Source organism: Aethalodelphis obliquidens, unplaced genomic scaffold (genome assembly GCF_003676395.1).
Source record: "Aethalodelphis obliquidens isolate GAN/ISIS:26980383/991018 unplaced genomic scaffold, ASM367639v1 scaffold22, whole genome shotgun sequence".
In the NCBI taxonomy this organism is placed as follows: Eukaryota; Metazoa; Chordata; class Mammalia; order Artiodactyla; family Delphinidae; genus Aethalodelphis; species Aethalodelphis obliquidens.
The window spans coordinates 19,961,473-19,975,776 of NW_020837966.1; the positions used below are offsets into that span (position 1 = coordinate 19,961,473).

General features: G+C 48.8%; 1 protein-coding gene across 1 annotated transcript; it reads right to left on the reverse strand.

Moving 5' to 3' along the window:
* Nucleotides 1–10,017: 10,017 nt before the first annotated feature.
* Nucleotides 10,018–10,762, reverse strand: LOC113628106 (60S ribosomal protein L12-like). Its single transcript, XM_027121403.1, has one exon. It carries the CDS (start codon nt 10,591–10,593, stop codon nt 10,096–10,098), a length of 498 nt encoding a protein of 165 aa, XP_026977204.1. The 5' UTR covers nt 10,594–10,762; the 3' UTR covers nt 10,018–10,095.
* Between the last annotated feature and the right edge of the window lie 3,542 nt (nt 10,763–14,304).

Here is a 14,304-nt window from a genome sequence, read left to right on the forward strand (position 1 = left end):
TGTGTCTGTGCTGGGCAAAAATCGTCAAGGGGACCTGGAAAGTAGGATCATAACCCTCCAGGGAACGACGGCAACAGAACTGGAGGAAACAGAAACTAAAGTAGTCGCAATTTTGCGTTTGGGCGTTTCTGATTTGAAGCAACTCTTTACACTTCTGCCAAACTCCTGCTTCAGCTCTTCTGCAGTTGGCCATTTAGCCTGAGAACAAGCAAAACTGCAGCCCCAGGTGGTCCGGGGAGAGCGCTGGAAGGCGCAGAGGGTTCTGAGGTTTGGGGGTTCAGCCGAGGCAAGGATTCAGCTCTGTTGGGGGAGATGCCAAGGGTCAACTGAGCCTCCTCCAAGTTTCCACTGGCCACCACCCCCATTAAACAAACAACGTCAGAGAAAGTGGCACACACAGCTTCCAGATCACCCCAGCACTGTGCAAGCCCCACTCCAGGGCTTCGTGCAGTCACTCCAGGCAGCCACCTCCTGCTCCTGCCAGCCCTGCCGGAGGTCCAGAGGATAAAAACAAGAAGGCAGGAAGCCAGGAAACCTGGATTTCCTTATTGGCTTCCGAAGGTGGGGGGCGGGAAGGGAAAGAGGCAGAAAATGAAGAAAGGGTACATCAGAGCCAGGAACAGGGCCCAGACTTGATTATAAAGTCAGGAGGCTTTATGTCATGATGATGCTTTAGCGGCCATGGGCTTTTTCTCCAGACAATGTCACAGATGGGTGTCTATGCTCACCCTGCAGTTGATGAATGGGCTTGGAGAGGGGGGTATAGATAATCACTTGGGTCGATTAGATCCAGCAGAATAGAAGTCTTGGACCCGGCATCAGGTTCACGTAAAGGGCGCCCGGGTAGACACTGGCTCTACCCTGCCCAGACGTCCTCTGCACACACCTGCAACCAGGGCAGCTCATCAGGCAGGAGGGCTGTCTGCCGCCCCAAGAGCACAATCTGCGTGTGGGGAAAGAGGAACAGCCCCCCAGAAGCAGCCCTGAGTGATGGCCGATGAGGCACTGGGATGACTTCAGGGCAATGTTCTCTGCTGTTCCCCAGAGCTCCCCGCGGCGACCTGGGGCTCTGGTTGTCCACAGTGATAACCACCTTGATACATACCTGGATAATTCTGCCTCCCCCTTCCCTGTCTTACTTCCCTCCTCCCTGCTAGTGCTTCCTGGGATCCCCTCCCAGACAAAAGACTTGCACTACAATATTGGTCTCCGGGTCTGCTCCCAGGAAAACCCAAACTAAGACAGTGTCTTTGTACAACTTATTAAGAGGCACCTGTCTGGGTAGATGTGGTCTCAGGGGCATAGGACTTGACAGGCAACCCTCTCTGGCCTGATGAAGCCCAACGCCAGTGTACCGACCAGCAGGTGACATGCGGGCTAGACTTCAGCCCCGATTCCTCTGCTGGGCATCTTTGCCCGACACAGAGGCACCGTGGCATCTACCTCTTCTCTCTTCTCAGTTTCAGGGAAGGAACAATTTACTGGAAGGGACGCTCATCTTTTTAGAGGCATAGCAGAAATCCCACCAACATACTCTTGAGAGCCAAGGAATTCCGGGCAGCAGCAGAGTATGAAAGAAACAGTGCAGGGTTTGAGTGTGACTGCTCTGAATTCCACTGCCACATCCTAGCTGTGTCACTTTGGGTTCATCATTTTAATGCTCCGTAGCTTCCACTGCCTCAGTTGAGAAAGGACACATGTGGCTTGAGGCATAAAGTTAGGAAGTAAATCATGGGTGCAGTGCCTGGCAGTCAGAAGGTGCCCTTTCAGTACTGGTCCCTCCTCATTCCTCCTGCGCCCCTCTCCCCAAATAGCCAGTGGGGCTCGCCGAGTGGTCAGGGCCAGACTGGAATGCATGCGCATGCGTCTCCGAGGCCCCCTGATACTCAGAACCGGGTCAACCCCATGCTAGTGTTGAATGATCCCGCTGTTAGTGCCAGGCTATAAAATGTTAATGAAAGGAGGCCACCGATCAGGTGATGGTGACAAAGCGCCCGTCCCATCTGTTCTTCCCCTCCCTCCTCTTCGGGCTGGCATGAAAACAACTCCTCCACTACTCCTCTGCTGGGTGAAGTGATGCACAAACACACCCCCCTCAGGAGACCCCATGCCAGGAGAGGGTACCCGCCTTCTCTCTGTATTTCTTGACTTTTGTGCTGTGAGTGTAAGGGCCATGGTTGTCACTGGATTTCTTAGCAGGTCCTCCTGGGTTTGGCACCGTCTAAGGTTTTCCTCACCTGGAGGTGCTGACTGACCATGAGTCCTGGGCCTCTTTACCTAAGCACAAACCTTGCCAAGCTTATTGTTTCACTCAAGGGAAAGAGCCAGGAGGACCTGCAGAAATAAGATTCTGGAAGCCTGAAGACCCTGACAGCACCTCCTCCAGGCTCCCCATCGACCCACCCCCAGCCAAGCAAGCCTGTTTTATCCATTAGGACACATGCATAGACACACGCACGTGGACACACACACGTGGACACACACACACACACACACAGAGGCACACACGCACACGCCACCTTCCAGGTCTCACAAACATGTCAGAGAAGAGGAAAAAATAAAAGGCACTGGCTTGAAACATTTAAAGAAAGATATGCAAAATCAGAATGAATAAATGTCTAATTCAATGTTTACAAACATTAGGTCCACTTTGTTCACTGTCAAGTTTAGTTTTCATAAAGATTGTATTACATACGAAGACAATCTGTGAGTTGGTTACCTTGCTTTGCAAGAGCTCTTGATTATGCGTGATGATTACTTAGAAAGCAGAGCCAATAGCAAATTAAATGAGTGACTATTCATAGCCGAGTAAGTTCAAAAGTGAACTTCTAAAACTTCTTTACAATAGAGATAACGTATAAAAATAAATATATCTACATATGTACATACGATAGGAGTACGTTATAATATGTATGTGGTATATATAACATAGGTATTATATATAATATATATTGTATATATATTATATAAAATATAGGTATTATATATAGTATATACCGTATATATATTATATAATATAGGTATTATATAGTATATACTGTATATATATTATATATAAGATAGGTATTATATATAATATATATTATATATAATATAGGTATTATATATAATATATGTGTAATATATATTATACATAATATATATATACTTATGATGTGGTGCGATGTAATGTTTGATACAACATATAATGTAGGGTGTGTGGCTCTAAAAGGGGAAGCAGAGCCAGTAGCATCTTTGAATGGCCTGCTATGAGCAAAAGTCACAATCGTTACTTATTCTTGGGGAACTCTTTACTAGAGTATAACTCCCTCCCGAGGAAACCCCTATTTTTTTTCCCCTGGAGACTCTCAGTCACTGGTCATGAAAGATGCACGCGAATAATTCCTGCCTATTATTTCAACATAGGAAAATGGCCATTTTGTCCCTTAGAATCAACCAGCAACCCATGTACCTGCCTTCCTCTGCCTCCTGTCCATTTGACAGATTTGCTGCCACATCCGTTACCTCCAGAGATTTCTAGAAGCTGGGTGCGTTCACAGGCAACTGAACCTCTTCTTTAAACCTCTGAAATCTTACTGCCTTTCCCCCACCCCTGCTCCACCCCAGGAGCCAGCGGGGTGCACCAGTCCTCCCAGGGCGGCCACCGCAAACGCGCAAGAGATCAGGCCCCCCATCTTCTGTCCGTGATTCTCAGAGGCTGTGCCCTGTGAAACCTCTGAGACTAGAAAGCCACGTGCCCCCAACCCCCGCCCGGCTTCTGCCAGCCTCTTCAGAGCAAAGGTGTGAGGGGGCTGTTGGCCACAGGTCATTAGTGGAGCCTGAGCTGATGGCGGCGCCAGGGCGATCCCCTCACAGTGGGCATCGCTCAGCCTTTTGTTTTCATGCCGCTTCAAGGAGCAAATTGATTTCAAATACACACTTTAGAGCCTCTTGTTCGCCCCATCATCTCTCCAATTAAGGCAAAAGGCTCAGGGGCTCGTCTTCACTCTGAGGAAACCACGGGGGTGCCCTGCGCAGCTCTGGGTGCAGAGAGGTGTCAGCAGAGCTGACTGGAGACAGATGGGTGCTGGGCTTGTCGATGAATAATTCACACCCGGAGAGCCCTGCCGATACTTGGCGTTGAAGAAGGATTCTTTCTGAGCCCGGCCGCTGTGCAGATGCGGGGGGGTTCTCGTAGGCGGAGGACCGGACAAGTCTGGGAGAAGGAAGAAAGAGGCACGGCTGGAGCTGCATCCACTGACTGCTTCAGGACACGCGTCAGGCATCTCCAGCAGCTAACTCCCAAGCTGCTCTCCCAGGCAGGGCGGCCAGGGCTGAGCTCTTAACAACACTGCAGGCCACTAGATCTGGCTCCTGGACGGCTGTTGAGTGAGATGAGCATGGATCTTTCCCCTCCTCCATGCAAAGCTTTGCTCCTGGATCCCCCTCCGCCCCCTGGTCCCAACCACTGTTGGGAAGCCACTGTTAATCACATGTGACAGAACTGCAGACTCACAGAAAGAGAAAATTCAATTCAACAAACACGTATGGAGTGCCTGTGATGTGCCAGGCACCGTTCTGGTGCAGGGGATACGGCACAAACAAAATGACCAAAAACCAACTTCTCAGGGAGCTTAAATTGCACTGCATGGACTCTCTGGAAACCAGTATGATTCAGTCTACTCTGGTGGAATAAAAAGTAAAAGGGGGCTTCCCTGGTGGCGCAGTGGTTGAGAGTCCGCCTGCCGATGCAGGGGACACGGGTTCATGCCCTGGTCCGCAAAGATCCCACATGCCGCGGAGCGGCTGTGCCCGTGAGCCATGGCCCCTGAGCCTGCGCATCCGGAGCCTGTGCTCCACAACGGGAGAGGCCACAACAGTGAGAGGTCCGCGTACCGCAAAAACAAAAACAAAACAAAAAAATAAAAATAAAAAAGTAAAAGGGATTGAGCTCCAACTGTGGCCTTAACGATGTGTCAGGAACTTTATATTTCTCAGTTGATTCTCTCCCTCAAGATGAAATTATCACCCCTCCTCTAGAGACAAAGAAATCGAGGCCCAAGGAAGTTTGGTAAGATGATCCAGGTCATAGAGCTAATGGGCGGTAAATCCTGACCTGTCTTCAAAGCAGGTGATGGGTGTCCTTCATGAAAGCTCCCCATTTCTCTAGCCCATTATTAGTTTTTCTTTAAAATAAAACCAAGTTTAGTTGCTAATGCCAATATTTCATATCTTTGTGAGCTTGGGCAAGAGACTTGGTTTTGTCATCTGTAAGATCGGACTCATGGCACCCATACCCCTGAGTTGTAGTAAGGATTAGAGGAGATCAGGCCAGTAAAGCCCTTTGTCCAGAGACTGGCACTTGGTAAGTGTTCAATAAGTGTGAGCTGTCACTAATACTAGTAGCAGTATTTTTGTATATGATATGAACAATCTCATATAGGGAGAGAATTATAAATTACACCTAGCAAATCACCCCTAATAAAAGAATAAAAACTAAGTCAGAGAGACTTATATACTAAAAGTAAAAGCATACTGTCAGGCCTATAGGAGAACATGTGCTGGGGCGCATTATGAATACAGCAGGTGTTCAATACACTGCAACCTTTTGACTCTGACTGTCACAGCTTTAGGACGTAACTAAGAAAAATTCGAAATTGTGAGATGTGTATCTGACCACTCCATCCTAAAGACAGATCTGTGCTGGCTGTGATAACTGCAATGAACACTGCCCAGAATGGCTGTCAAGGGGCGGGGCCAGGCACGGTGCCTACCTGGGTGGCCCCTCTCACAATTCAGTAAGTGTCAGGGGCTCCATGCTTAGTACAGATATACCTCATTTTATTGTGATTTGCTTTACTGCCATGGGTCCACCCCTGTGGTGGGACCAGAGTGTAGTGTCAGCCCTTCAGACAGTCAGGGACAGAGCACCATTATTACAGAGTGGGACAGGAATGGTTTCCCCGGGAGGATGCCAGACAGACCAAACGACATGTCTACCATCGCCCAGGAGCTCAGGTGATTATGGGAAGATGCTTCGTATGACAAGCTTTTAAAAATGTTCAGAAAAGATGGGAGAAGGACTCCAAAAAGGATTACAAAAGGGCCACAGCTTTTGGAAAGACGATCCTGAAGCAGGACTCCACCATTCCTAATCTCAGGAATGATAAGGTAGTTCTAAGTCACTTCCCATCCTAGGAAAACAAGTATGACCCTGGCTGGCCCCTGTGACAACTACCAATGGGTTTTTTTTGTTTTGTTTTTTTTTTGAAAGCAGCCTCCATCCCCTTCCCCTTAATTGCCCTCCCAGACTGGCCACAGAAGCCTCACCCCTCTCACCCCAGACTCTCTCAGACCCTCCCCCTGGGAGGGCCTGGAAAACCCCAGAAGCCCCGGGCCCGCACCCCAAATGCTACTGCATAAGTACCCATATCCCAATTCTAAACCAGGGGTCAGCAAACTTTTTCTGAAAAGGGCCAATTGGTAAAATAGTCTAGGCTTTGCGGGCCAAGAGGCAAATTCAAGGCTATTACACAGGGAAACACACAATGAGATGTAACATATGACAAGAGAAAAAAATTTCTACAAGTTCTTTTCAATCATTTAAAAACATATATATATTTATTTATTTATTTATTTAAATTCTCAGTTTATGGGCTGTACAGAAATAGGTGATGGGATGCATTTGGCCAGAGCGAGGTCTGCTTTGTGGACTCCTGCCCTAAACCATCCAAGGGGGAAGGAGCCATAAGTGAGCAGAACTTATAGTGAAGGGAAGGGGGTGCTCTAGGATCAAAATCACAGCCACAGAGGGGGAAGGAGGAAGAAGGGAAGGTAACTGTGGGGGCAGAGAGTGAAAGAGAGAGTCAGAGAGGTTTGGAGGGGAAAGGTGACTCTTCATTTGGGGGCAGGCAGAGACTATGATAAAAGAGTGATAGAAAACAAGAGAGTAAGAAACAGAGGGGGAGGGGGACGGATTTACAATATTTGCTGCACCTTACAATGAAATTCACCAGGGACTATAATATTCAATTGCTTTTCACTTATTGTGTGTACGGGGTTTTCTCTCTCTCTCTCTCTCTCTCTCTCTCTCTCTCTCTCTCTCCCCCCTCCCTCCTCCCCCCGCCCCCAAGTCTGGGCCCACAGGGGCATGTAATTTCTATGGGTTGCTTTTCCAGTCCGCTGGGGTAGCTAACTCACCCCCCTCTCTGTCCCAGCCATTAGAGCAATCTGGTTCCCTCACCCATCACCGTCCCTCCACCTGGGACACGCGCTTCCCACCCCACCCTCCGCCTGCTTAACCAACTCCCGTTTATCCTTTCTTTCGCAATGTTCCTTGACTCCTACTGAGTCCTCGGCTCCCGCTGCTTGGTGTCCTCCCCCGGGAAAGCCTGAGCACCTCTCCGCTTCCTCGCTTTGAAATGGGCCCAGCCCTGTTGAGAACCAGGCAACGGAGAAGAAAACTGTAAAGCTCATATTGGCGTTTGGTTCCAAAGACAGCCTACTTCCGATCGTCCCCTCTGTGCCTTCCACCCCAGGTGGTACTTCCATGGGCCCCTGGAGCCAGGTCTCCACACACGGAGAAATAACGTTATTGGGAGGGGAATGAAATACGCTTGTAATTTAAGGATCTGCTTCAGGCCAAACAATGTAGTCGGCTTTAGGGGTGGGAGCGGGCGCTCTGACTTCTCCATTACAGCCTCCCGGTGTTCCAGGTGATTATTTTTACATATCAGGAAATTCTGAGCGCGCCCACCCCCAATTAAAGACGCAGATGTCTGCCCTCCCCGGCAGCTCCCAGCCTGCTACCTTCTCGAGCTTGGCTCCGAGCTCCATTTGAACCTGCCTCCTATAATTCTTAACTAAAACAGCCCCCTTCGTCGACTGTAATTAAGCATATACTCAGCCGCGGCGAGCTTGGCATCTGCACCTGCCGCTGGGATCCCCTTTCTCCCGGCACCTGCGCTCCACCGCCCTCCTGCCCCGCCCCCGCCCTCACGCACGCGCAGTCGCGCAGCCCCGCCCGCGCCCCCTCGCCCGCCTCCCGATGGCGCCGGAGGAACAGATGGAGCGATCGTCCCCTTCATTCTGCCAGAAGGGCCCCGTTGCTCTGGGGGGAGTTCTGCGGTTGTAAGACACATAATTAGACACTTCAATGGACAATGCGGCGGATTAGTGGGGGTGGGGCTCGCGTCACGGAGGACAGGCGTCCTCATTGATGTGCGGCCCTCACACCCCCGCCCAGCCCGGAGGGAGCAGGGGCCAAGCGAGCGCATCCCGGGTGGCGGACCGCCCGCCTGCTCCCGCGCTTTGAATTCCCGGCCCTCTTCAGCGACGTCTGACTTTTCTTTTTCTTCTAAAACACCGTGCCAGGACGAGTTATGCGCAAAGGATGACAGGCATGTTGACGGCTCACCTGTCAAGTCCCCAAGCTCCGCGGGTCAGTGGGTCCCGCAGCCTGCGCGGTAGACAGACAGTGACGATCTCCACCGACAGCCCTCGTCCCCCAGGTGTGAAGGAGTCTAGAAAAGCCCTCTGCAGTGGACACACGCTGGGACTCAGCCTCTCCTCCCACGAGGAGCTGGGTGACCTTGAGAGACTCAGGCCACCTCACCAGGCTCCTCGAGGACAGCATCTAAGGTTGTAAAGGGCTGCAGAGAGGTGAAGATACGATTTGGAATCCAAGGCTTGCCCCTTGCTGCCTGGGTGACATCAGGCAATCTACTCAGCCTGGAACCCTGGTCTCCTCGTCTGTATAGTGTTGGGGATCGTCTCTGACCCTCAGGCACTGTGGGACTCAGTACGTTTGAGCTGAGTTCCTTTGTGAAATTAGAGGTTCACTTGGGAAACCAGGGTATGTCAAGCGGGTCCTGTGGGAAGCAGAAGCCAAGAGAGAATTACAGGTGCATCCTCTGTGAAGGATAAAGAGGAGAGGAGACAAGAGTAGGAGGAGAGGGCCCTCAAGCAGAAAGAGGACTGACATGTGTGAAAGAAAGGAGGCAAGGAAGATCCGGTGGAGAGCCCCACAGGGTCCTCAGCCTGACAAAGTCTCAGAGCTGTGAAGGAAGTCCCACGGTGGGTAGCAACGGCCCAGCACTAGCACCTGGGAACAGCCTGGGGAACACGTGGCCCCCACATGAACGCCGTGCTGTATCAGGAAATGAAGCTGTGGCGGCCTGTAGCTGTCGGCTCGCCACATTCCCCAGCAGGTTTTCCCTGGACTGCGGGCTGAGCTGACACTCCTCTGCCTATCCTGCTCCAGGGCTGGCCACCTGACTGGGAAAAAGCCAGCCAGCACATTTCATTGGCCAACCGTGAATGACTGAGTGTGTCCCTAAACCGATCCAATCAGAGTGAACCTGAAGACACGTGCTGCGGATGCTGGAACACAAATACTCTCTTTTTTGGATGGATGTTAAGAAGGAAGTAGGTAGTTGCAGGGGCTGCTGGCAGCCGCCTTGGGATGTGAGAGGTGTCCAAACTGGGATGAAGCCAACATTGAGGATGGTAGAACAGACAAACAAGAAACAGGGCTTTGGTCACAAAGTCAGCAGCTGGGTTAAGCCTCTCCTGAAATCTACGCTATTACCGGACTTTCATCATGAACTAATAAACCCTCTTTACAGTTTGAAGCAGTTGTCTCAGGTTTCCTGTTACTTTAAGAAAGACCTCTGATTTGACCAGCAATAAGGGAAATGGATGCTCTCTGATCTCAAAGAGGAAGCACAGGCATACAGTCAAGCCTAATGGAACTGAAATTGGTGAGAGGGTGGTGTAGGGATCCAGGGCTGCTCTTGGGTCCTCTTAACAGCTTCAGGTGTCTGCATCCATCCTTCTCCATCCAGCCACTCTCCTTTCCGTGACCAGCTGGTGTCTTCAGCCCTCTCTGCTGTTATCTTTTCTCCACTGCATAGATCCTCCTAAACTCATATTTCTTTGCCCTCCTCTCTGAGCTTGCAAGACCAGCTCTAGATCCCGTTCAGCGCATCTCTCACCCTCAGCATCTGTTGCCAAGGGCCTGATGCCCTCTGCACTTCCCAGTGCAGATTTCTGAGAGCATGAATTTTTTTTTTTTTTTTTGTCAAATAACAGTTAAGTTATTTTTCTTTGCAGTTCTTAACCAGCTGGGCATTCCACCACACAACTGTTGATTTCATCTACGATGTCATGAGAGTGATGGTCATTAACACTGCAGCCCACAGACTGGGCAGTCCCCAGGATCTTTTTAATGGTTCCAGAGAATTCCCTAGCTAAAAACCGATGCAGCATCTGTCGGGCAATGCTGACAATCTCATCAAAAGTGATGTTGCCACTGTGCTGAATGTTTTTCTGCTTCTTTCTGTCTCTTGGTGGTTCCTTGATGGCTTTGATGATCAGGGCAGAAGCAGAAGGTACCACCTCAGTCTGGGCCTGCCTGTTCTGAATGGTCAGTTTCACTGTAATCCTCAGAGTCTTCCAATCACCAGTTGCCTTGGTGATGTCATCACCAGTGTTTTTTGGAGACATACCCAGGGGGCCGATCTTGGGGGCCAGGGCAGATGTCGCACTGACTTCCCTACCAGTGCACCTCAGGTACACGACTTTGACCTCGTTGGGGTGGAACTTAGGCGGCATGGTAGAAGTGGCTGGTGTCAGATGAACCCGGATCTGGGAGGACCGAAGAAAGTCACACCTTGACCTCCTCTGAGCCGAAAGCCGAAATCGCACAGGAATCTTATTATTCCACTTTTTGCCTGTTTAGACATCCCCAGAGACTCTGATTCCATTGTCTTCAGAGAAGACTGGGTATCAGTATTTCTCTAAAGTTTCTCAGATGATCCAGGGGTGTTGTGAAAATCGGGAATCCCTGGTTTTAATGAAGCATTCCGGACTAGCAGATCCCACCCTGGGTCAAGTTCAAGCCCGATCCAGTCAGCTAAGGACAGAGCTACCTGGTCTCAACATACCCAGAGCTGCCCCCGTCGGGGGTCTATGCCTATAGCAGGACTGACGGGGAGACAGGCCCTGCGTGACATGCTTAGGACAAGACGAGCCTAGCACAGAGCTTGGCACCATGCAGTGGCTCCACAGTGACGGATGTTATGAAAATCCTGTCTCTTCTCTAATTCAAGGGTATTCTTTCTATAAAATACACCAGGCTGCAGTAATGCAACTGAGGAAAATGAAGTACCTAGAGAATCTGGCTAATACACTACACAGCAGGAAAACTCTGATTAATACAATTTACATTTGAGAGCAATCTCTTCTATTTCAGTAAGACTACATCAGTGCAGCTAGGAAAAGCCTCATTTTGGGAGGTTATTCAATGACTTATGAAAATAGTCATGACCTCTTGTTAGGAGAAAAAATGGATTTACAATTTATGTAGTGCATGATTCTAATTTTTTTTAATGTGGGTATATATATATATATATATATATATATATATATCTGTATACAAATACACAGAAAAAAGACTGGAACTACAGATGCCAAGCAGTTAACTGTGATTCTCAGGTGAGAGGGTTTTTCTTGTAGGTAAGTGTGTTGGATTTAGAGGACTATTATTCTGAAAGGTCCTTTTACATTTTTGATGCTAACACGTTTGTGTGGAAGAATGGTTTCAGTAGAATACGGCCTGTGTACATCCATGAACAAAATTAACCACTGGCAGCCTTGTATTCCTCCCTGCCCCGCACCCTCGTTTTCTTTTTTCTAATTTTAATTTTACAGAAGTCTGAATACAGAACTCTGGAACCCACTGCCCTAGGGGACAGCCTGGTAGGAATCTCTCTTCCCTGTTCCAATCCCTTCATCTTTCCTTGGATTCCAGGCTCTTCCAGCAGGACCTGGCCCTGATTCAGTGGGAGTTCAGAGGAGGGAAATTATTTCCAGCCAGGAAGAATGAAGGGTGACCTCCTGGAGGAGGTGGCATTTGCATGGGCCAATCTGGGCAAACTCACAGGGAGAAGAGAAAGCAGTGCACGAGCAAACAGGTGGAGGTGGGAAAACACAGCATGTACGGAAACAAAGACAGTAAATATGGAACTCTGTGCTGTAGGTGAGGCTCCACGGGAGGCCCTGGGTTGCAGTAGGGCTCCTGTTTTCCGGGGGGTCTCTGGGCTGGTGGTGAAACTGCTGGAGCCTCAGGCTAGATGGGACTATAGACAGGGCTCTCCAGTCGCTCAGCTACTCCTTCTCCTGAATGCTCACTCCAGCAAGAGGTGGGGAATGTCCCCCTGGAAAGAGCATAAGAGACGATGGCCTACCACTTGGAATACCTAAAATAACCAGAGGCAGAGCCTTCAGCATGTGGTCCCAGCCAGGACCGAGGCTCGCGTGGCCAAATCGCTGCTTCCAGCATTTTCTGGGGGGAAAGGAAAGCGGATCCACGTAGCAAGACTCTTCTGGGAGGTACATCCTTTCTGTTTGTTTTTTTTCCAAGTGCTAAGGCATCTGCTCCCACATCCATCCTTTTCCTCCAGCTTATCTTTTCATGACTTTGGAGAGCAGTCTTCCTTATCTAGGAAACAAATGGTCTCTGCAGAGAGTTCAAAACAGCCGAGTCATTTATCTGTTTGACATGTGTTTCCCTGTTTGTTTTCTCCAGCCTTGAGACAAGAGTTGTGTCAACTGTGGATGGCTGAGCCCCAGTCACTGGAGAGGCATGAATCAATTTCCAGCTGCATTTATCACTTGCTGCCTTAAATCAAGTCTAATCAATGCTTCCTTCATTTGCTATGGATTGAAACTATACATGACGCACTTAGAAAATGGGCGGGAAAGGGAACAGCCGATCACGAACAAAAACTCCATCGGGGATTTAGATGGAATGATGTTAAGGAAAGATTTGCAATCTCTGATTTGCTTTCATGGAGACGCCTGACCAAACAGTCACAGAGATTTGTGTTTATGAAGCTTTAACTTCAATCTACCAGACAGGCAATGACATTACGTGACAGATCATTTTATACAAGAGGAAGAGGATGTCTACATCTTCCAAGATTTTATAATTAATATATTCTGAAGAGTTGGTATATTTTTAATACAGCGGCAACTCTAAAGCTGCCTAGAGTTTCCTTCCTATATTGTCTTTCATTCATTTCCATTTCTTTTAGATGTACCTTTTGTCACCATTGACTATATGGGTCAATTTCTAGTTACAAGATAGAAAATAACAATCTCCTTATAACAAAATAGATATCCAGGAGTTCCCTTTGATTTAGAAGAATTTTATAAAGTCTTATGGCTGAGAAAACTTGATCCTTTCTCTCATATGCCCAATTCTTGGTAATAGAATTTGATCCATGCAACCCAAATGGATTTTTCACTAGCAGGTGTGAAAACCACCCCCCAGCTGTTCAACCAGTTTAGAATGTGGTAGGGAGTAGCCCTGTGTCATTTGTAAATTAATCCTGTGCCAGTGAAAGATGGTATCAGTGTAGTCCCTGGCACCTAAAACCGATCATGTCCACGGCGAGGCCCCGTGTCATTCTTCAAGGATGATGGGAGGAGAGACAGAACACAGAACACAGGTCAATGATCGTGCCCGCCCAGAAGATGAGGCAGTGCTGTGATTCACTGATGTAATTAATATTTCTGTCTAATCTGCTGAACTGTGTAGACTTTTACCACGAGCATGCCTCAGAAGCGACTGACAGGGCTCTCATTTTCCGAGGGCTGGCTCCCCCAGAAACCTGTTGTCAGGTAGCTGAAAAGAGCCCTGTGCAGCACTGGGGAGTGTGACAATAATAATAAACTCTTATGCTGGTTTAAGACTTTCCGGTTGATAAAATGATGTTTTGAACATGCAGTCTCATCATCCTGTAGGATAAGCAAAAAAAGTCGTTGTATTCCCATTTCCAAGAGGAAGGGAGAGGCTCAGAGGTTGGCGTACCTCCGAACCATGGCTCTGGGACTCAATGCCTTGTCTCCTCAGCCCCGAGGCCCTGGTTCTTGCCATTGAGCTGCAGCTAGGCAGTGCTGAGGTCTCCTCTCTGTGCTTTCCCTAACTTTTTATTTTTTCTTCCATCACCCAGGGTTCTTGGGAAATGCATATCGTTATAGGAAATCCCTCGAGTTGCCTGGCAGGTCATCTAGTTAAAAAATATATTAAAGGCAGCACCCTTGGATGTGTTTTGGGTTACAGACATGGTATAGTGTTCTTAACTCATCTTAAACAAAGACAGGGTAATGCGATATTACAAAGCTTTAACCCTCTGAGAACAAAGAAAGGGTAAAAGTAACGCGGCAGACGCGGAATCTAAAATTAAGGCGCTCATTCACATTGTTTTTAAAACTCATGAGAGTCGTTCAGCGAGTTCCTCTGCTTTGAGGATGTCCGGG